The sequence below is a fragment of the Heterodontus francisci genome, unplaced genomic scaffold (genome assembly GCF_036365525.1).
Source record: "Heterodontus francisci isolate sHetFra1 unplaced genomic scaffold, sHetFra1.hap1 HAP1_SCAFFOLD_102, whole genome shotgun sequence".
Classification (NCBI taxonomy): Eukaryota; Metazoa; Chordata; class Chondrichthyes; order Heterodontiformes; family Heterodontidae; genus Heterodontus; species Heterodontus francisci.
This window is the reverse complement of record NW_027140380.1, coordinates 2,254,062-2,275,924: the sequence shown is the minus strand read 5'-3', so window position 1 is coordinate 2,275,924 and position 21,863 is coordinate 2,254,062. Positions and strand designations below refer to the sequence as shown.

General features: G+C 46.4%; 2 protein-coding genes across 2 annotated transcripts; one reads left to right on the top strand and one right to left on the bottom strand.

Moving 5' to 3' along the window:
* The first annotated feature begins 9,633 nt into the window (after positions 1-9,633).
* On the top strand, positions 9,634-10,821 carry LOC137359410 (histone H3-like). Its single transcript, XM_068025392.1, has 2 exons — positions 9,634-10,099; positions 10,697-10,821. The coding sequence occupies exons 1-2, from the start codon at positions 9,670-9,672 to the stop codon at positions 10,819-10,821; spliced, it is 555 nt and encodes a 184-aa protein (XP_067881493.1). The 5' UTR covers positions 9,634-9,669.
* Positions 10,822-10,964: 143 nt separating this feature from the next.
* LOC137359409 (histone H2A-like) lies at positions 10,965-21,309 on the bottom strand. The gene is made up of 2 exons (XM_068025391.1): positions 21,265-21,309; positions 10,965-11,342 (listed from the first exon to the last, which is right to left on the bottom strand). Exons 1-2 carry the CDS (start codon positions 21,307-21,309, stop codon positions 10,965-10,967), a joined length of 423 nt encoding a protein of 140 aa, XP_067881492.1.
* Between the last annotated feature and the right edge of the window lie 554 nt (positions 21,310-21,863).

Here is a 21,863-nt window from a genome sequence, read left to right as displayed (position 1 = left end):
ACAGATTTTTGATCTACAAGGGAGTCAATGGTTCTGGGCGCAGGCAGGAAAGTGGAATTAAGGCCACAATCAGAACAGCTATGATCTTATTGAATGGCGGAGCAGGCTCGATGGGCCAAATGGTCTTCCCCTGCTCCTATTTTGTATCTTCTTATCTTCTTGCACACACACATTCAACCAGTGTGTGGTGGACCGAGAATGAATCCCACTTTCATCCACAATTGCAGTGACTGAAAGGTATAGAATTAATCCCACAGATGCACGCAGTACCACTGACAGGTGCAGAATGAATCCCATGCTCACACACAGCAACAGGGATTGAAAAATACATGTGATTCCCACCCTCACAGGACAATATCAGACTGAGTTACAGAATGATTTCCACATTCACATAGTGCACCACTGACGGCTAATTAATTCATCCCACAATCACACACATTACAGAGGCTGACAGATACAGAATCTATCTCACACTTTCACAAATTGAGTGACAGGTACAGAATGAATCCCAAATTCATAAACTGTCCGAGAGAATGACAGATACAGTACCAATGACAATTCAGAATTAATCCCAAATTTACACATGAAATTCGAGATGGACCGATACAAAATTAATTCCACATTCACACTCCGCGAGAGACTGATAGTTACAAAGTGGATCCAGAACTTGCAGACAGTGCCTGAGACTGACAATTACAGAATGAATTAAACACTCTCATACAGTACCAGAGATGACTGAAATGGAATTGATAACACACACATATGTGATACCAGCGATGGAGCATACAGAATGAATCACATTCTGGAACAGAGATAGAGTTATACAGTATGAATCTCACACTCATGTACAGTACAACAGATTAACAGGTAAAATATCAACCTCAAACACACATACATTACCAAGGGTCAGTTCAGAATGACTAACAAACTCAATTAATGTGTTAGAGGCTGAAAGATACAGATGAATACAAAGCTCAAACACAAGATACAGCCTGAAAGCCACACTCAAACACAGTACTGGAGACCAACAGATACAGAATGAATCCCACACTCGCACATAATTCCAGAGACTGACAGATGCAGAATGGATGTCACACTCAAACTTCTTCTTAGGCAGTCCCTTGGGAACAAGGATGACTTTCTTCCACTACAGGGTTGTGTGTCCTTAAGTAACTGAATAGTCCAATTCTTGATCCACACACTCGGCTACAGGTGGGGCAGATGGTGTTTGGTGAGGTGGATGAATGGGATACTTGAATTTCCAAATACTCCTCCCACTGTTTGCGTTTGGTTGCTACCTGGGCATGCCGACGTTGTTCAAACTGGCTGGCACCTTCACGGTTGCTTCTTCACCATTTTGGGTGGTCTCAGGTAAGAGATGCCCACGAATCAGTGGAGATGTTACTTATTTTTCAGGGAGTCTTTAAGGAAATTCTTGTAACGTTTCCTCTGCCCTCCTGGTAGTCTCTTGCCCTGACGGACCTCAGAGTAAAAAGCTTGATTTGGAAGTCTGGTGTCAGGCATGCGGATAATGTGGCCCACCCAACATAACTGACTAGCCATGAACAGTGTCTCGATACTGGGGTTGTTGGCCTGAGAGAGGACACTGATATTGGAAGCGCCTGTCCTGCCACTGAATTTGCAGGATCTTGCGGAAGCACCGCTGGTGATATCTCTCCGGGGTTTTGAGATGTCTGCTGAACAGTGTTGATGTTTCCGACACATACAGGAGGGCAGGTAACACTGCAGCCATGTCAACCATGAGTTTGTGTCTGATTTGAGGTCTTTGTCATCAAACATTCTTTTCCTCAGACAACTCAAGGCTGTGCTGACACACTGGAGGTGATGCTGAGTGACATTTTTAGTTTAGTTTAGAGATACAGCACTGAAACAGGCCCTTCGGCCCACCGAGTCTGTGCCGACCATCAACCACCCATCCATACTAATCCTACACTAATTCCATATTCCTACCACATCCCCACCTGTCCCTATATTTCCCTACCACATACCTATACTAGGGGCAATTTTTAACGGCCAAATTACCTATCAACCTGCAAGTCTTTGGCATGTGGGAGGAAACCCACGCAGACACAGGGAGAACTTGCAAACTCCACACAGGCAGTACCCAGAATTGAACCCTGGTCCCTGGAACTGTGAGGCTGCGGTGCTAACCACTGCACCACTGTGCCGCCCTATATGCCGCTGTGCCGTCTTATGTGAAAAGGTTGAGCAGGTTGGGCCACTGCGCCGCTACTGTGCCATCTTATGTGAAAAGGTTGAGCAGGTTGGGCCAAAACTCACTGGAGTTTAGAAGATTGAGAGGTGATCTTTTTGAAACCTATAAGATTCTCAGTTGCTGGACAGGTAGATGCTGAGAGGATGTTTCTCCTTGTGGGGAATGTAGAATTAAGGGCCACAGTTTCAAGGTAAGTGGTCTCCCATTCAAGAAGGAGATGAGGAGGAATTTCTACTCTCAGAGGGTTGTTCATCTTTGGAATTCTGCTCTCCAGAGGATTGTGGAGGCTGGGTCATTGAATATATTCAAGGCTGTGATAGATAGATTTTTGACCTACAAGGGAGTCAATGGTCATGGGCGCAGGCAGGAAAGTGGAATTAAGGCCACAATCAGAACAGCTATGATCTTACTGAATGGCGCAGCAGGCTCGATGGGCCAAATGGCCTTCTCCTGTTCCTATTTTGTCTCTTATTATCTTCTTACACACACACACTCAACCAGTGTGTGGCGGATCTAGAATTAATCCCACTTTCGTACAAAATACCAGAGACTGAAAGGTACAGAATTAATCCCACAGCTATATACAGTGCCACCGACAGGGACAGAATGAATCCCATGCTCACATACAGCATCAGGAATTGAAAGATACATGTGATTCCCACCCTCACAGAACAATATCAGACTGAGTTACAGAATAATTTCCACATTCACATAGAGCACCACTGACTGCTAATTAATTCATCCCACAATCACACACACTACCGGAGGCTGGCAGATACAGAATGTATCGTTCACTTTCACAAAGTACTAGTGAGTGACAGGTACAGAATGAATCCCAAATTCACAAACTGTACTAGAGAATGGCAGATCCAGTGCCAATGACTAATTCAGAAAGAATTCCAAATTTACACATGACACTAGAGATGGAGAGATACAAAATTAATTCCACATCCACACTCTGCGAGAGACTGATCGTTACAAAATGGATCCAGAACGTGCAGACAGTGCCAGAGACTGATCGTTACAGAATGAAATAAACACTCACATGCAGTACCAGAAATAACAGAAATGGAATTGATAACACACACATATGTGATACCAGCGATGGAGCATACAGAATGAATCACACACACATAACAGGAACAGAGATAGAGTTATACAGAATGAATCTCACACTCATGTACAGTACAACAGATTAACAGGTAAACCAACAACCTCAAACACACATACATTACCAAGGGTCAGTTCAGAATAACTGCAAAACTCAAATAATGTGTTAGAGGCTAAAAGATACAGATGAATACAAAACTCACACACAAGATACCAATAGATACAGCCTGAAAACTGCACTCAAACACAGTACCAGATACCGACAGATAATGAATGAATCCCACACTCATACTCAATACCAGAGACTGACAGATGCAGAATGGATGTCACACTAAACTTCTTCTTAGGCAATCCCTCGGTAAGGAGGATGACTTCCTTCCACTCCAGGGTTGTGGGTTCTTAGGTAACTGAATAGTCCAATTCTGGATCCAGACACTCGGCCACAGGTGGGGCAGATGGTGCTTGGTGAGTTGGGATAATGGGATTCTCCAATTTCCAAGTACTCCTTCCACTGTTTGCATTTGGTTGCTTACTGGGCATGTCGACGAATTTTGAACTGGCTGGCACCTTCGTGGATGCTTCTTCTCCATTTTGGGTGGTCTCAGGCAAGAGATGCCCATGAATCAGTGCAGATGTCACGTTTTTTCAGGGAGTGTTGAAAGGAAATTCTTGTAACGTTTGCTCTGCCCTCCTAGTAGCCTCTTGCCCTGACGGAGCTCAGAGTAGAAAGCTTGTTTTGGGACTCTGGTGTCGGGCATGCGGATAATGTAGCCTGCCCAACATAACTGACTCACCATGACCAGTGTCTGGTTACTGAGGATGTTGGCCTGAGAGAGGACACTGATATTGGAGCGCCTGTCCTGCAACTGAATTTGCAGGATCTTGCGGAGGCACCACTGGTGATATCTCTCCAGGGTTTTGGGATGTCTGCTGTACAGTATCTATGTTTCTGACACATACAGGAGGGCAGGTAACACTGCAGCCATGTCAACCAAGAGCTTGGTGTCTGATTTGAGGTCTTTGTCATCAAACATTCTTTTCCTCAGATGACTGAAATCTGCCCTGACACACTGGAGGTGATGCTGAGTGTCATTGTCGATATCTGTCCTTGGTGACAGGAGGCCCCCAAGGTATGAACAGTGATCCACATTGTCCAGTGGTTCGCCGTGGATCTTGATAGTCGGGGGGCAGTGTCAGGGAGCAGGTTGGTAGAGGACCTTTGTCTTCTGGAGGTTTAGATTAAGGCCAATTATTTCATATGCCTCTGTGAATGCATCGATAAGGGTTTGAAGCTTGGCCTCTGAGGGTGTGCATATGCCAGCGTCATCAGCATACTGCAGCTCGATGACAGAGGTTGGAATAGCCTTGCATCTGGACTGGAGGCAACATATGTTAAATCGTTTCCCAGCAGGTCTTGCAGCATCTGTGGAAAGAGAAGCAGAGTTAACGTTTCAGATCAGTGACCCTTCTTCGGAACTGGCAAATATTAGAAATGTCAAAGGTTATAAGCAAGTAAGTCGGGGGTGGGGCAAGAGATAACAAAGGAGAAGGAGCAGATTGGACAAGGCCACATAGCTGACCAAGAGGTCATGGAGCAAAGGCAAACAATATGTTAATGGTGTGTTGAAAGACGAAGCATTAGTACAGATAGGGTGTTAACGAACTGACGATTGAACAGCAGCAAGTACAAACATGAAAACAAACAGTGGGTAAGCAAACTGAACAAACTACAATGAAATGAAATGAACAAAAGAAAGAAAATTGTAAAATATGTAAAAAAGAAAAAAGAACTAAAAATAAAAGTAAAATGACGGGCCCCCGTCCTTGACTACATTCCAATGCATGGTACCCACCGTGCTGTCAGCACAATTCCTGACTGACAGAGACTGAAAAGGCAAACTGACAGCTAAAAATCCATAAGGCCGCTTGCGTATATGGAATTCCCGCCGAAATTCTAAAATACGGCAGAGAAGCACTCTTGACACAAATACATGGTCTCATTTCTCTCATCTGGAAGGAAGAGAGCATGACAGGGGATCTCTGAGATGCCGTAATTGTGATCATCTTCAAAAAAAGGTGACAAGACAGACTGTGTTAACTACAGAGGGGTATCCCTGCTGTCCACCACAGGGAAGGTCATCACAAGAGTCCTTCTCAACTGCCTCCTCCCCGTGGCTGAAGACGTCCTACTGGAATCACAATGTGGATTCTGTCCATCAACAGACACAGTGAACATAATCTTCACAGCAAGACAACTTCAAGAAAATGTAGGGAGCAGCAGCAACCTTTATAAATGGCCTTCTCTGTCCTGACAAAGGCCTTCGACTCGACCAACTGGGAGGGATTATGGAACGTCCTCCTCAAATTTGGCTGCCTGGAGAAATTCGTCACCATCCTCCGATGACTGCATGAGGACATGCAAGCTGTAATCCTTCCCAACAGTCCTACCACTGAACCAATGCTAATATAAACTGGGCTCAAGCAAGGCTGTGTCACCACACCAATGCTCTTTTCTATCATCCTCGCCCCAACACTCCACCTCATCTCCTCACACTCACATTACCAGAGACTGAGAGACAGAATGGATGTCAAACTCACACACAGTACCAGAGTCTGAGAGATACAGAATGAATCCATACAGCACCAGACACTGAGAGCTACCGAATGACAGAACACTCTCAAACACAAAAGAAGAGAGTAAAATAATTGAATTAACTGCACACTCACCTACAATAGCAGAGACACAAGGACACATAAGTGTCCTCCCAACAACAGCCAGGACATTTCCAGGGAGGTTTACACGGGCAGCGGCTCTTTCAATATAAACTGGGTTTGGAGAGAGTCTTTATGAAATATACTTCCTGATTGCAGGTAGGGTGTTTGTGATTGGTTGCAAATCTTTAATCTGATTGGATGGGGAAAGACACCAATTAGAGAATTACAATATAAAACCTTTGTGACATCACTTCCAATCACCCAATCACAATCTTTACTTTCCCCCATCCGTCAATAGCATAGAGCTGTGGGATTGTCTATTTAATCCGCACTCGGAAGGGGTTTGGTTTATTTCTGTGTCTGAAATTGGAACTGAAGATGGTTGAGGAGAAGAAGAAAGCTCTACACAAACATCAGTAGCGCAGTCTCAATCAACGGGTGGGAATCTGAAAGTTTCCCGATCAAATCTGGAGTCAGACAGGGCTGTCCTCTGTCCCCGGTCTAGTTTGTTTGCTGTATTGAACACTTTGCTGAGTCGATGAGGAAGGATGCGAGCATAAGAGGAGTGACAATCCCAGGCAGCGGAGGCACTCAGGTCAAAACCTCCCTGTACATGGATGACGTCGCCGTTTTCTGCTCGGATCCGCTGTCCGTGCGCAGACTAATGAGCATCTGCGACCAGTTCGAACTGGCCTCGGGAGCCAAAGTTAACCACGGCAAGAGCGAGGCCATGTTCTTTGGCAACTGGGCTGACCGATCCTTTGTCCCCTTCACCGTCAGGTCAGATTACCTGAAGGTGCTGGGGATATGGTTCGGAAGGGCCGGGGCGTGCACCAAAACATGGGAGGAGCGAGTAGCCAAGGTACGACAAACGTTGGGCATGTGGGGGCAGCGATCTCTCTCCATTGTGGGTAAGAACCTGGTCATCAGGTGCGAGGCGCTCACGTTGTTGCTCTACATGGCGCAGGTCTGGCCTATACCCCACTCCTGCGCCGTGGCAGTCACCCGAGCCATTTTCCGCTTCGTCTGGGGATCTAAAATGGACCGGGTCCGGAGGGACACGATGTTCAAATCTCTGGACAAGGGCGGGAAAAATGTACCCAACGTGGCCCTCATCCTGATGACCACCTTCGTGTGCGGCTGCATCAAGCTGTGTGTAGATCCCCAGTACGCAAACTCCAAGTGTCACTACGTGCTGAGGTTCTATCTGTCCCCGGTGTTGCGAAGGATGGGCCTGGTCACATTGCCGCGGAATGCACCATGCAGTTGGGCGGCGCCGTACCACCTATCCTTCGTGGAGCAGTTTCTGCGGAAAAACACCTTTGACCACCGGTCCATCAGGCAGTGGTCTGCACGGAATGTCCTCAAGGCCCTACGGGAAAAGGAAACGGTGGATCCTGTCGGATGGTTCCCCGAGCAGACCGTCAAAGTCATTTGGCGGAATGCCTCATCACCAGAACATTCAAACAAGCACCAAGACGTAGCTTGGCTGGTGGTGAGAAGGGCCCTCCCCGTCAGATCCTTCATGCACACCCGAAGTCTCGCCCCCTCCGCAGAGTGCCCCCGCGTTGGCTGTGGTGGGGAAGAGACGGTCGCCCACCTCCTCCTGGAATGTGCCTTTGCAAAGCAGGTGTGGAAAGAGATGCAGTGGTTTTTGTCAAGGTTCATCCCAAGCACCTCTGTAACACAGGAGTCTGTGCTCTGCGGGCTGTTCCCAGGGACGCACACCGAGACAAACATCATCTGCTGCTGGAGGACTATCAATTCGGTGAAAGACGCCCTTTGGTCTGCCCGAAACTTGCTGGTCTTCCAGCGCAAAGAGTTGTCCACCACCGAATGTTGCAGACTGGCACATTCCAAGGTCCAGGACTACGTGCTGAGGGACGCACTAAAGCTTGGGGCAGCCGCAGCAAAGGCTCAATGGGGAAAGACCACAGTGTAAGGTTCCCCCACCAAGCTGGACTGAGGAGCTGGATCAATGGGAAACCCCTCGAACTGTATCGTTAATATTCTCAATTGCTGTAAATGTAAAACTGTAATTGACATGACAATTGTGAAACGGAAGGGTTGGGAAGAAACTCATGACAGTATTGAAGGAAACTGATCTCCCTTGCAATGTTTGTATTTTTTGGTGCTGTTTGGAAACTGTTTGGCAATGTAATTTTTATAGATTTTTATGAATAAAGTATATTTTGGAAAAAAGAAAGAAGAAAGCAGCTCCTAAGAAGGGCGCCAAGAAAACCTTAAGTAAACCATCAGCAAAGGGCGGCAAGAGGCGGAGAAAGTCGAGGAAGGAGAGTTACTCCATCTCCATCTACAAAGTGATGAAGCAGGTTCACCCCGACACCGGCATCTCCTCCAAGGCCATGAGCATCATAAACTCGTTTGTGAACGATATTTTCGGGCGCATCGCGGGTGAGGCTTCCCGCCTGGCCCATTGCAACAAGAGCAGAAGCATCAGCTCCCGGGAGACCCAGACCGCCGTGCGCCTGCTGCTGCCCGGGGAGCTGGCCAAGCACGCCGTGTCGGAAGGGACAAAGGCGGTGACCAAGTACACCAGCTCCAAGTAAAACTGCACAATGGACTGAAAAACATCCCAAACACAACGGCTCTTTTAAGAGCCACCCACAATCTCTCTGAAAAAGCTACAACTTCATCTCTATGGTATCGATTTGTTTTGTTTCTTATATATGAAAAGTCTGGAACTTTCTAATTGCCTTTGTGATCTCTGTTTTATCCCAGGTATATTTGGGTGATTCACTTTCACTGTCTGTGAGATCTTTGTGTCTCTACTTAATGATGCCGTGTAAATTAATTACTGACCACTGACCGCAAGTGCGCTTTGATTTCAGACGCGTTCATATTCGGCCCCTTTCCTGTATTCCGCTAATAAAAGCTGACAGATCAGTTCTCAGTCACTTGTTTCCCTTGTTCAAGCTTGGCCTCAATAATTAATAAGTACATTATCTGGAAACCCCGCTGTTGTAGGAAACCTCAGTCTCACATTTCAACTCCTGACAATAAAACACTTTCTCTCCGCTTTTGTCTCCCACAAATAGGTTCAATCTAGAATCAGTGATTCGGTATCTTGACAAAGATTGACCTGAAATGTATCCGTTTGCAGAATGCTGTGAAAGAGACTTTCTGCCGCCGCTTCCAGACTGTTTCAAAAAGGACGGAGAATAAACCCGAATAGATACCAGATTGGAAAAGTGTATCTGGAACTTGTGACAATGTGTGGAATAATACAAGAGAAAGAGTTTAAAATCTTTGCTGTAAAAGATCTTTGCTGACAAATATCATTGAAATGTTCTGATCATGTTCATAAGATGAATTAAAGCAAATTTCTCCTTTGTCAAAACCGTTGTTTCCGGCACTGATATTGGCGGTTTTTTTTAAATTGAGTAATCAGTAATAATCGACCAATCGGAGGCAATAGCTTCCTGTGTTTCTGTTTATTATCGGGGTTTGGTTTAAACTGACTGGGCGTCGGGTTCCAGCCAATTACTGCTCAGGGCGGTTCCTCACAGAGTTTAAAAAGGCGGATGTGCAGCAGATTCAGTATTAACAGTCTGTGTGTCTCAGATTGTGCAGAATCCGTTGAGAAAATGGCCCGGACAAAGCAGACAGCGCGTAAATCGACCGGAGGGAAAGCTCCTCGCAAACAGCTGGCTACCAAAGCGGCCCGGAAGAGCGCTCCAGCCACGGGTGGAGTAAAGAAGCCTCATCGCTACAGACCCGGCAGTGTGGCTCTGAGGGAGATCCGCCGCTACCAGAAATCCACTGAGCTCCTCATCCGCAAACTGCCCTTCCAGCGCCTGGTCAGAGAGATCGCTCAGGACTTCAAGACAGACCTGCGCTTCCAGAGCTCGGCCGTCATGGCCCTGCAGGAGGCCAGCGAGGCTTACCTGGTGGGGCTCTTTGAGGACACCAACCTGTGCGCCATCCACGCCAAGCGAGTCACCATCATGCCCAAAGATATCCAGCTGGCCCGCCGCATCCGCGGGGAACGCGCCGAAAACCCGGCTTCAGTAACAAGTGTAACAAGGGCTCTTTTCAGAGCCACCAAATCAGCAAAGGAAAGAGCTTCCATCTCTGTTCATCATCAAACACATTAGATTGGAGGGGCGGTCACATGGTTTCTGTTTTGTCACATCACTTTCCCGAAAGGCCTGTCGGACTGAGAGCTGATCTGGAATTTAGAAAGCAGCATTACCGGAGACTCATTGCTGTTCAGCACAATCTCAACCCTGCTCCTGGGATCCGTTAGCTGACATTTGGGGAAAAGAAATGGATCCCAGTTTTATTTGGAAGGCATTAATGGAGCCAGCTCCGTTCACATGAGGGTTATTTACAAACATTACCCAATGAGTTCGCTAATAGTTGAATCCCTTGGAGATCGGTACACAGGACATGTAAGGCAGCTCGGTCACACTGACTCGAACCGCCAGTTCCCCGGGGTTGCAAACCCTGACACTGCGGGGAGAGAATCCCCGACTCTCCCGCCGCCGGGGGAGTAGACAGCTTTGTGTCCGGAGAATAGGGAGGGCCGGGGGGGAAGGCACATATTAAAGCGCTGCAATGGACTCAGCTCCCGTGTGTGAGCAACTCTCAGATTCCGTCCTCTGGGAACAGTGCGGTCTGAACAGATCAGGTTAGGAGAGAAACATACAGCCCGAGAATGGCCTCTTCCTGCATTTACTCTGCTCCGGGAGCAAATTCTCATTGAGAAGCCGGAGAGAGAGAAAAAACAGAATTGAAACTGTCTGCATGCGAAACAGGTCAATCCACTGTTACAATAACTCCATCTCTGATTCCCTCCTGACAGTAACCAGCCCTTTCACAGAGACTGTGGGTGGCTCTGAAAAGAGCCTTTGGTTTATTAGATGATATTTTGGCCGCTTTACTTTTTCTGGGAGCTCTGAGCACTGGTTTTCTTGGGCAGCAGCACGGCCTGGATATTAGGCAGCACCCCACCCTGAGCGATGGTCACTCCTCCCAGCAGCTTGTTGAGCTCCTCGTCGTTGCGGACGGCCAGCTGCAGGTGTCTGGGGATGATGCGGCTCTTCTTGTTGTCCCGGGCCGCGTTCCCGGCCAGCTCAAGGATTTCAGCGGTCAGATACTCGAGCACAGCAGCCAGATAGACCGGGGCTCCGGCACCCACACGCTCAGCATAGTTACCCTTTCTCAGGAGTCTGTGAACACGGCCCACTGGGAACTGCAGTCCAGCCCGGGAGGAGCGAGACTTGGCCTTGGCCCGAGCTTTCCCGCTGGTCTTTCCTCTTCCTTTTTTTTTATTTCCATAATATACTTTATTCATAAAAATGTGTAAAAATTACATTGCCAAACAGTTTCCAAACAGCACGAAAAAATACAAACATTGCAAAAGAGATCAGTTTCTTTCAATAATGTCATGAGTTTCTTCCCAACCCTTCCGTTTCACAATTGTCATGTCAATTACAGTTTTACATTTACAGCAATTGAGAATATTAACGATACAGTTCGAGGGGCTTCCCATGGTTCCAGCCCCTCAGTCCAGCTTGGTGGGGGAACCTTACACTGTGGTCTTTCCCCATTGAGCCTTTGCTGCGGCTGCCCCAAGCTTTAGGTCGTCCCTCAGCACGTAGTCCTGGACCTTGGAATGTGCCAGTCTGCAACATTCGGTGGTGGACAACTCTTTGCGCTGGAAGACCAGCAAGTTTCGGGCAGACCAAAGGGCGTCTTTCACCGAATTGATAGTCCTCCAGCAACAGTTGATGTTTGTCTCAGTGTGCGTCCCTGGGAACAGCCCGTAGAGCACAGACTCCTGTGTTACAGAGCTGCTTGGGATGAACCTTGACAAAAACCACTGCATCTCTTTCCACACCTGCTTTGCAAAGGCACATTCCAGGAGGAGGTGGGCGACCGTCTCTTCCCCACCACAGCCAACGCGGGGGCACTGTGCGGAGGGGGCGAGACTTCGGGTGTGCATGAAGGATCTGACGGGGAGGGCCCTTCTCACCACCAGCCAAGCTACGTCTTGGTGCTTGTTTGAAAGTTCTGGTGATGAGGCATTCCGCCAAATGACTTTGACGGTCTGCTCGGGGAACCATCCGACAGGATCCACCATTTCCTTTTCCCGTAGGGCCTTGAGGACATTCCGTGCAGACCACTGCCTGATGGACCGGTGGTCAAAGGTGTTTTTCCACAGAAACTGCTCCACGAAGGATAGGTGGTACGGCGCCGCCCAACTGCATGGTGCGTTCCGCGGCAATGTGACCAGGCCCATCCTTCGCAACACCGGGGACAGATAGAACCTCAGCACGTAGTGACACTTGGAGTTTGCGTACTGGGGATCTACACATAGCTTGATGCAGCCGCACACGAAGTTGGTCATCAGGATGAGGGCCACGTTGGGTACATTTTTCCCGCCCTTGTCCAGAGATTTGAACATCGTGTCCCTCTGGACCCGGTCCATTTTAGATCCCCAGACGAAGCGGAAAATGGCTCGGGTGACTGCCACGGCGCAGGAGTGGGGTATGGGCCAGACCTGCGCCACGTAGAGCAACAACGTGAGCGCCTCGCACCTGATGACCAGGTTCTTACCCACAATGGAGAGAGATCGCTGCCCCCACATGCCCAACTTTTGTCGTACCTTGGCTACTCGCTCCTCCCATGCTTTGGTGCACGCCCCGGCCCTTCCGAACCATATCCCCAGCACCTTCAGGTAATCTGACCTGACGGTGAAGGGGACAAAGGATCGTTCAGCCCAGTTCCCAAGGAACATGGCCTCGCTCTTGCCGTGGTTAACTTTGGCTCCCGAGGCCAGTTCGAACTGGTCGCAGATGCTCATCAGTCTGCACATGGACAGCGGATCCGAGCAGAAGACGGCGACGTCATCCATGTACAGGGAGGTTTTGACCTGAGTGCCTCCGCTGCCTGGGATTGTCACCCCTCTTATGCTCGCATCCTTCCTAATAGACTCAGCAAAGGGTTCAATACAGCAAACAAACAAGACCAGGGACAGAGGACAGCCCTGTCTGACTCCAGATTTGATCGGGAAACTTTCAGATTCCCACCCGTTGATTGACACTGCGCTACTGATGTTTGTGTAGAGCAGTTGGATCCAATTGCAGATTCCCTCCCAAAACCCCATTTTGGAAAGCACGTCCATCATGTAGGTGTGCGATATCAACAATCTCACAAATACCTTGACGAAGAATGGTTATTTTCCGCAGCATTTACTGTACTTATAGACTGAGAACTCATCTCCTTGGTCGGTACTTAATTCACCTCATTTGCCTATATTCTTCACCAATCAGGGCACTGACAAACGGAAGAGGGCGGGATTTACCCGCCACACTACCAGAAGCAGAGAATTTGTCAATTTCACAAAGCCCGCCAATTTCATTCTCGGAAAAGAGCGGATTAAAATAAATGTCATCCTTAGTCAAAGATTTCAAATCCCTTCTCTTTTTTTTGTTTTATTCAATTCTTTCCGTCACCAATCACAAGCGTGGTTTAAAAATGTTGTGTAAATTGTGGTTCATTTTACAATCGTTTACAAACTGTTCCAGTTGGGAATAAATCCCTGTTCATAGCATTTCCCTGAAGGAAAACACTCAGTTTAGTCTTCAATCAGAGCCCAGTGTCCTTCTCTGAAAAGAGGAAGCCGGATCTGCTCAATCTGCTCTGTTCCTGTTCCGGCGAGTTGCTGTGAATAAAACGATGAATCAGTTCACATTTCAGGAATAGAGTGAAGGGACTAAGGTCTGACCTTTACAGCTAAAAACAGCTGTTAATGCAGTCATTGAGGAGCTGTGCAATAATAACAGCTTTTAGCAAAAAAGCGAAGGCGGATGAGCGGATTATGTGTCCGTGTACAGTTTATGGGACAGAAGACACAGGTACAGCAGTGGGAACGTTATTATGTTATACATTGTTTTAAAATAATTTAATAGAGATGTTCGGATGCAGCTTTTTCAGAGAGATTGTGGGTGGCTCTTAAAAGAGCCGTTGTGTTTGATCTGTTTTTCAGTCCATTGTGCAGTTTTACTTGGAGCTGGTGTACTTGGTCACCGCCTTTGTCCCTTCCGACACGGCGTGCTTGGCCAGCTCCCCGGGCAGCAGCAGGCGCACGGCGGTCTGGATCTCCCGGGAGCTGATGGTGCTGCGCTTGTTGTAATGGGCCAGGCGGGAAGCCTCACCCGCGATGCGCTCGAAAATATCGTTCACAAACGAGTTCATGATGCTCATGGCCTTGGAGGAGATGCCGGTGTCGGGGTGAACCTGCTTCATCACTTTGTAGATGTAGATGGAGTAACTCTCCTTCCTCGACTTTCTCCGCTTCTTGCCGCCCTTTGCTGACGGTTTATTTAAGGCTTTCTTGGCGCCCTTCTTCGGAGCTGCTTTCTTCTTTTCAGGCATCTTCAGATTCAATTTCAGACACAGAAATAAACCAAACCCCTTCCGAGTGCGGATTAAATAGACAATCCCACAGCTCGATGCTAATGAGGGATGGGGGGAAAGTAAAGATTGTGATTGGGTGATTGGGAGTGATGTCATAAAGGTTTTTTAACTGTAATTCTCTAATTGGTGTTTTTCCTCATCCAATCAGAATAAACATTTGCAACCAATCACAAACACCCTTCCTGCAATCAGGAAGGATATTTCACGAAGATCCTCCGGCCCCAGTTGATATTGAAAGAGCCGCTCCCTGTGTACAGCTCCCTGGAAATGTCCTGGCTGTTGGTGGGAGGACACTTATTGATGATTCTCTGTCGTTGTGTCTCTGCTATTGCATGTGAATGTGCAATTAATTCCACTGCTTTTAGTCTGTGGTACTGTGTTTGCACATGTTATGTAATTCGGTAGCTCTCGGTCTCTGGTGCTGTATGGATTCCTTATCTATCTGTCAGACTCTGGTACTGTGTTTGAGTATGACATCCATTCTGTATCTGTCAGTCTCTGGGATGGTACGTGAATTTGGGACTGACTCTGAATCTGTCAGTGGTTCTGTATGTGTGGAATTCAAGCTATCTGTGTCAGCATCTCACAATATGTAGGAGTTCAAGATTTATTTGTCAGTCTCTGGTAATTTTGGCAGTTACTGAATCTGCCAGTGGTACTGTAGGAGTGTTTGTGATTGATTTTGTATGTGTCAGTCTTTGCTACTACATCGGAGTGTGGGATTAATTTTGTATCTCTCAACCTCTGGTAGTGTGTGAGATTGTGGGATGAATTGATCAGCAGTCAGTGGTGCTCTATGTAAATGTGGAAATCATTCTGTAACTCCGTCTCATATTGTCATGTGCGAGTGGGAATCACATGTATCTTTTAATACCTAGTGGTGTGTGTGAGCATGGGATTCATCCTGTACTTGTCGGTGGTACTGTATGCATCTGTGGGATTGATTCTGTACCTTTCAGTCACTGGTATTGTGTATGAAAGTGAGATGAATTCTGGATCTGCCACACACTGGTTGTGTGTGTGTGTGTACACGTGTGTGTAAGAATATAATAAGATACGAAATAGGAGCAGAAATAGACCATTTGACCCATCAAGCCTGCTCTGCCATTCGATAAGATCATGGCTCTTCTGATTGTGACCTTAATTTCACCTTCCTGCCTGCGCCCATAACCATTGATTCCCAACCATTGATTCCCATGTAGATCAAAAATTTGTCGAACAGAGCCTTGATTCAATGACTCAGCCTCCACAGTCCTCTGGGGAACAGAATTCCAAAGATGAACAACCCTCTGAGAGAAGAAATTCCTCTTCATCTCCTTCTTGAATGGAAGACCACTTAGCTTGAAACTCTCGCCCCTACATTCCCCCACAAGGAGAAACATCCTCTCAGCATCTACCTGTCCAGCCCACTGAGAATCTTATAGGTTTCAATAAGATCACCTCTCAATCTTCTAACTACAGTGGGTATAGGCCCAACCTGCTCAACATTGTCTCATAAGGCAATCCTTCATCACAGAAATCAGCCTAGTGAACCTTATTTGAGTTGATTCCAATGCAAGTATATCCCTCCTTAAGTAAGGAGACCAAAACTGTATGGAGTCCTTTAGTTGGGTTGTCACTAATGCCCTAGACAGTTATAGTAAAACTTCCCTACTTTTATACTCCATTCCCCTTGCTAAAAATGCCAACATTCCATTTTCCTTCCTAATTACTTGCTATACCTTCATGCTAACTTTTTGTAATTCATGTACCTGGCACCCAGATCCCTTGGTACAGCAGCATTCTGCAGTCTCTCTCTATGTAAGTAATATTCTTTTTTTCTATTCTTCCTGCCAAATTAGACAACCTCACATTTTCCCACATTATACTCCAGCTGCCAAACTTTTGCCCATTGACTTAACCTATCTATATCTCTTTGCAGACACTTTATCCTCTTCATAACTTTCTTTCCTATCGATCTTTGTCACATCCATAAATTTGGCAACAATACACTTGATCGCTTCATGTAAGTTATTAATATAGACCATACATAGTTGAGGCACCAGCACTGATCACTGTGGCACTCCATTAGTTAGATTGCGAAAATGAAAATGCCCAATTTATCCCCACTCTCTGTTTCCTGTGAGTTAGCTCATCCTAGATCCATGTGTGTATAGTCTTCAGTTTGTATCTGTCAGCATCGAGTGCTCCATGTGAGTTTTGGACTCTTTCTCAATCTCTCAGTGCTACTATTTGTGTGTTAGATTGCTTTAGATGACTCAGGCTGAGGAATTGTGAGTGAGTGCAGTCATCAACCGATGCCTTTCAGCACCTGGCACTGAGCATGTGTTTCAGCATCACTCTCTATCTGGCAGTGTCTGGTACTCTGTATGAGTATGGGATTCATTATATAATCTTCTGTCCCTGGGACTGTTTGCAAGTCTGGATTCATTCTACATAAAATGTCAGCACAGCAACAGGCCACTGATGTGGTCGGTTTTAAGCAGACAATACGTTTGAGGTTTTGCTTGTTATTAAATATCTGTCACTGTGAACACAATAGTGAAAGATAATGTATCCTACAATCTAATACCGGATTGGTGTGCAAGTGTAACTCAGACTGTACGAAGCAATTTGATCAGTGTCATTCAGTCGGACAGTGAGAATTTTGGACTTGCATGTAAAATGACCCTATACATCTGGAACTGTACAGTATCTTCCATCTGACACTATATGTGGTTTTTGGACTGGTAGAAAACTTATAGCTCACTAGACAAATCAAATTTATATTGTATCTTTTAGTTCCACAATCCAGATAAGTTTTAAACTGGAATCTGAGTTTGTATCTTAGGTTATACTGTTTTTCATAATCTCTCAATCTGATTATGCAGTTGAGATATGGACTAGTGTCCAAATGTGGGTGATGCAGTGGTTAGCACCGCAGCCTCACAGCTCCAGTGACCCGGGTTCAGTTCTGGGTACTGCCTGTGTGGAGTTTGCAAGTCCACCCTGTGACCGCGTGGGTTTCCGCCGCGTGCTCCGGTTTCCTCCCACAGCCAAAGACTTGCAGGTTGATCAGTAAATTGGCCATTGTAAATTTCCCTAAGTGTAGGTCGGTGGTTGGAGAATGGTGGGGATGTGGTAGGGAGTATGGGATTAATGTAGGATTAATATAAATGGGTGGTTGTTGGTCGGCACAGACCCGGTGGGCCGATAGGCCTGTTTCAATGCTGAATCTCTAAATAAAAATAAATACATTATGGGAATTAATACTGCAACTTCTAAACTCATAACGTGTAAATATTTAGCTGGTATTTAACCTGAATCTCAGAGTACATTATTGAGGTTAATTCTGTAACTTTGAAACTGGAACCACGTGCCAGTTCTATATGTATTTAAATTGTAGCTGAGGTTAGTCATAGAGTCAGAGTTATACAGCATAGAAACAGGCCCTTCAGCCCATCGTGTCCATGTCAGCCATAAAGCACCTATCTTTTCTAATCCTATTTTCTAGCACTTGGCCTGTAGACTTGTATGCTATGGCATTTCAAGTGCTTATCTAAATTATTCTTAAATGTTGTGAGGGTTCCTGCCTCTACCGCCCCTTCAAGCAGTGTGTTCCAGATTCCAACCCCTCTCTGGGAGAAAAGGTTTTTCCTCAATTCCCCGCTCAACCTCTTGCCCCTTACCTTAAATCCATGCCCCCTGGTTATTGACACCTCTGCTAAGGGAAAAAAAGTTTCTTCCTATCTACCGTATCCATGCCACTCATAATTTTTTATACCTCAATCAGGTCCCCCCTCGGCCTTCTCTGTTCTAAGGAAAACAACCATGGCCTATCCAGTCTCTCTTCACAGCTGAAATGTTCCAGCTCAGGCAACATCCTGGTGAATCTCCTCTGCAACCTCTCCAGTGCAATCACATCCTTCCCATAGTGTGGCGACCAGAACTGTACACAGTACTCCAGCTGTGGCCGAACGAGCATTTTATACAACTCCATCATAACCTCCCTGCTCTTATATTCTATGCCTCGGCTAATAAAGGCAACTATCCCATATGTCTTCCTAACCACCTTTTCCACCTGTGCTGCTGCCTTCGGTGTTCAATGGACAAGTATACCAATGTCCCTCTGTACTTCCTGTGGTCATTTCATCTATTGTATATTCTCTTGCCTTGTTAGTCCTCCCAAAATGCATCACCTCACACTTCTCAGAATTAAATTTTATCTGCCACTGCTCTGCCCACCTTACCAACCCATCTATATCGTCCATAATCCAAGGCTTTCCTCCTCACTATTTACGACACCCACCAATTTTCATGTCATCTGCGAACTTACTAATCATATCACCTATATTCACATCTAAATCATTAATGTACACTGCAAACAGCAAGGGTCCCTGCACCAATCCCTGCGTACACCACTGGTCACAGGCTTTCAATCGCAAAAACAACCCTCGACCATCACCCTCTGCCTCCTGCCAATAAGCCAATTTTGGATCCAATTTGCCAAATTGCTCTGGATCCCATGGACTCTTACCTTCTTGACCAATCTCCCATGTGGGACCTTATCAAAAGCCTTACTGAAGTCCATGTAGACTACATCAACTGCTTTAACCTCATCTACATGCCTAATCACCACCTCACAAAATTCAATCAAATTTGTTAGACACGATCTCCCCCTGACAAAGCCATACTGACTATCCCTGATTGATCCCTGCCTCTCCAAGTGGAGATTAATCCTGTCCCTCAGAATTTTTTCCCAATAGTTTTCTTACCACTGATGTTAGACTCACTGGCCTGTAATTACCTGGTTTATCCCTGCTCCCCTTCTTGAATAATGGTACCACATTCACCGTCCTCCAGTCCTCTGGCACCTCTCCTGTGGCCAGAGAGGATTTGAAAATTTGTGTCAGAGACCCTGCAATCTCCTCCCTTGCCACACATAGCAGCCTGGAATACATCTCATTTGGGCCTGATGATTTATCCACTTTTGAGCCCGCTAAAACCGCTAACACCTCCTCCCGTTCAATGCTAATTTGTTCACGTATATCACAATCCGCCTCCCTGATCTCTACACCAACATCGTCCTTCTCCATAGTGAACACAGAAGAAAAGTAACCAACCAAAACCTCGCTTACATCCTCCGGCTCCACATACAGATTGCCACGTTGGTCCCTAATGGGCCCTACTCTTTCCCTGGTTATCCTCTTGCCCTTAATATACTTATAAAATGCCTTGGGATTTTCCTTTATCTTGCCCACCAGTGTTTTTTCATGCCCCCTCTTCGCTCTCTTAATTACTTTTTTTTTTTAATGTACCCACCCCCACCTGCACTTTCTATACTCCTCGAGGGCCTTTGCTGTTTTCAGCCCTCTGAATCTGCCATAAGCCTTTTTTTTTCCTTATTCAATCCTTGATATCCCTTGACATTCAGGGTTCCCTAAACTTGTTGGTCCTCCCCTTCATCTTTACGGGAACATGTGGGCCCTGAACTCTCACTATCTCCTTTATAAATGACTCCCGCTGGTCTGATGTAGACTTTCCTAGAAGTAGCTGCTCCCAGTCCACTTTGGCCAGATCCTGTTTTATCATATTGAAATTGACCTTCCCCCAAAACAGTACCTTTATTTCCAGTTCATTTTTGTCCTTTTCCATAACTGCCTTAAATCTTAGAGTTATGGTCACTATCCATGAAATGCTCCCCCACTGACACTTCTACCACTTGTGCGGCTTCATTCCCCGAGATTAGGTCCAGTACCACTTTCTCTTGCAGGACTCTCTACGTGCTTGCTCTAAAAGCTCTCCCGAATGCACTTTCAGAATTCCACCCCCTTTAACCTTTTGCACTACGACTATCCCAGTTAATATTGGGGAAGTTGAAATTCCCTCTTATTACCCTATTATTTTTACACCCCTTTTAGATTTACCTACATATCTGCTCCTCTATCTCTCCCTGACTGTTTGGAGGCCTGTAGTACACTCCCAGACAAGTGCTTGCCCCATTTTTGTTTTTAAGTTCTAACCATATGGCCTCATTTAAAGAACCTTTTAATATATCATCCTTCCTTACTGTAGTAAATGATTCCTTGGTCAATAGTGCAATGCCACCTCCTCTTTGACATTCACCCCACCCCCTCCCCCTCCCCCTTCCCCTTGCCCCCATTCCAGTCCTTGTCACACCTGAAGATTCTATACCCTGGAATATTGAGCTGTCAGTCCTGCCCTTCCCTCAACCATGTTTCTGTGATAGCAATATCATATTGCCATGTGTTAATCAACGCCCTCAATTCATCTTCGGAGTTCTGAAGAAGGGTCACTGACCTTTTATTTTTTTATTTAGAGATACAGCACTGAAACAGGCCCTTTGGCCCACCGAGTCTGTGCCGACCATCAACCACCCATCCATACTAATCCTACACTAATTCCATAATCCTACCACATCCCCACCTGTCCCTATATTTCCCTACCACATACCTATACTAGGGGCAATTTATAATGGCCAATTTTACCTATCAACCTGCAAGTCTTTGGCATGTGGGAGGAAACCGGAGCACCCGGAGAAAACCCACGCAGACACAGGGAGAACTTGCAAACTCCACACAGGCAGCACCCAGAATTGAACCCGGGTCGCTGGAGCTGTGAGGCTGCGGTGCTAACCACTGTGCTGCCCCAAATGCCCTGAAATGGTAACTCTGCTTCTCTCTCCACAGATGCTGCCAGACCTGCTGAGTATTTTGAGCATTTCTTGTTTTTAGCCCTCAATTCATCTGCCTTACTTGTAAGACGCCTTGCGTTAAAATAGATGAAATCCAGCCTTCCATTATTCGCTTGCAATATTGTGGGATTGACACAGTGATAATTCGATAGTGAGAGAGAATTTGGACTGGGATTTATGTATCTACCTGTCAGTGGTACTGAGTTGGGTTGACATGGAAACAACGTCTGGCTCTCCTGCTCTGTTTGATTGATGGATTGAAAATGTGTCTCTGGAACGATTTCTGCTGTCTGAGACTGTGGAACTGATGACCTGTCTGTGTCTCTGCGCTGTGTGTGTGATAATGTACGGACTGTGTGTGAGAAGGAGCTGGTGGTTGGGCTTTGTCTGTGAATGGCTCTGTGGTGTAGTAGACAGCACGTCACTGTTATATTAAATATACGTCACCATCCAGTTGATGAAACCCTCCATTCTTTAACCATTGCACTGCCCCATGACAGGTAGATGGGGGAGGGGAGCGCAGGTGCAGATTTCTGCAAGAATTCACCAAACAAAAACATCAAAAAGTTCCAGCACAGAATTAGGCCATTTGGCCCATCGTATCCACACCAATGCAAAGGCAGCAATCCAGTCTAATCCCATAGTTTGTTATTGGACAGT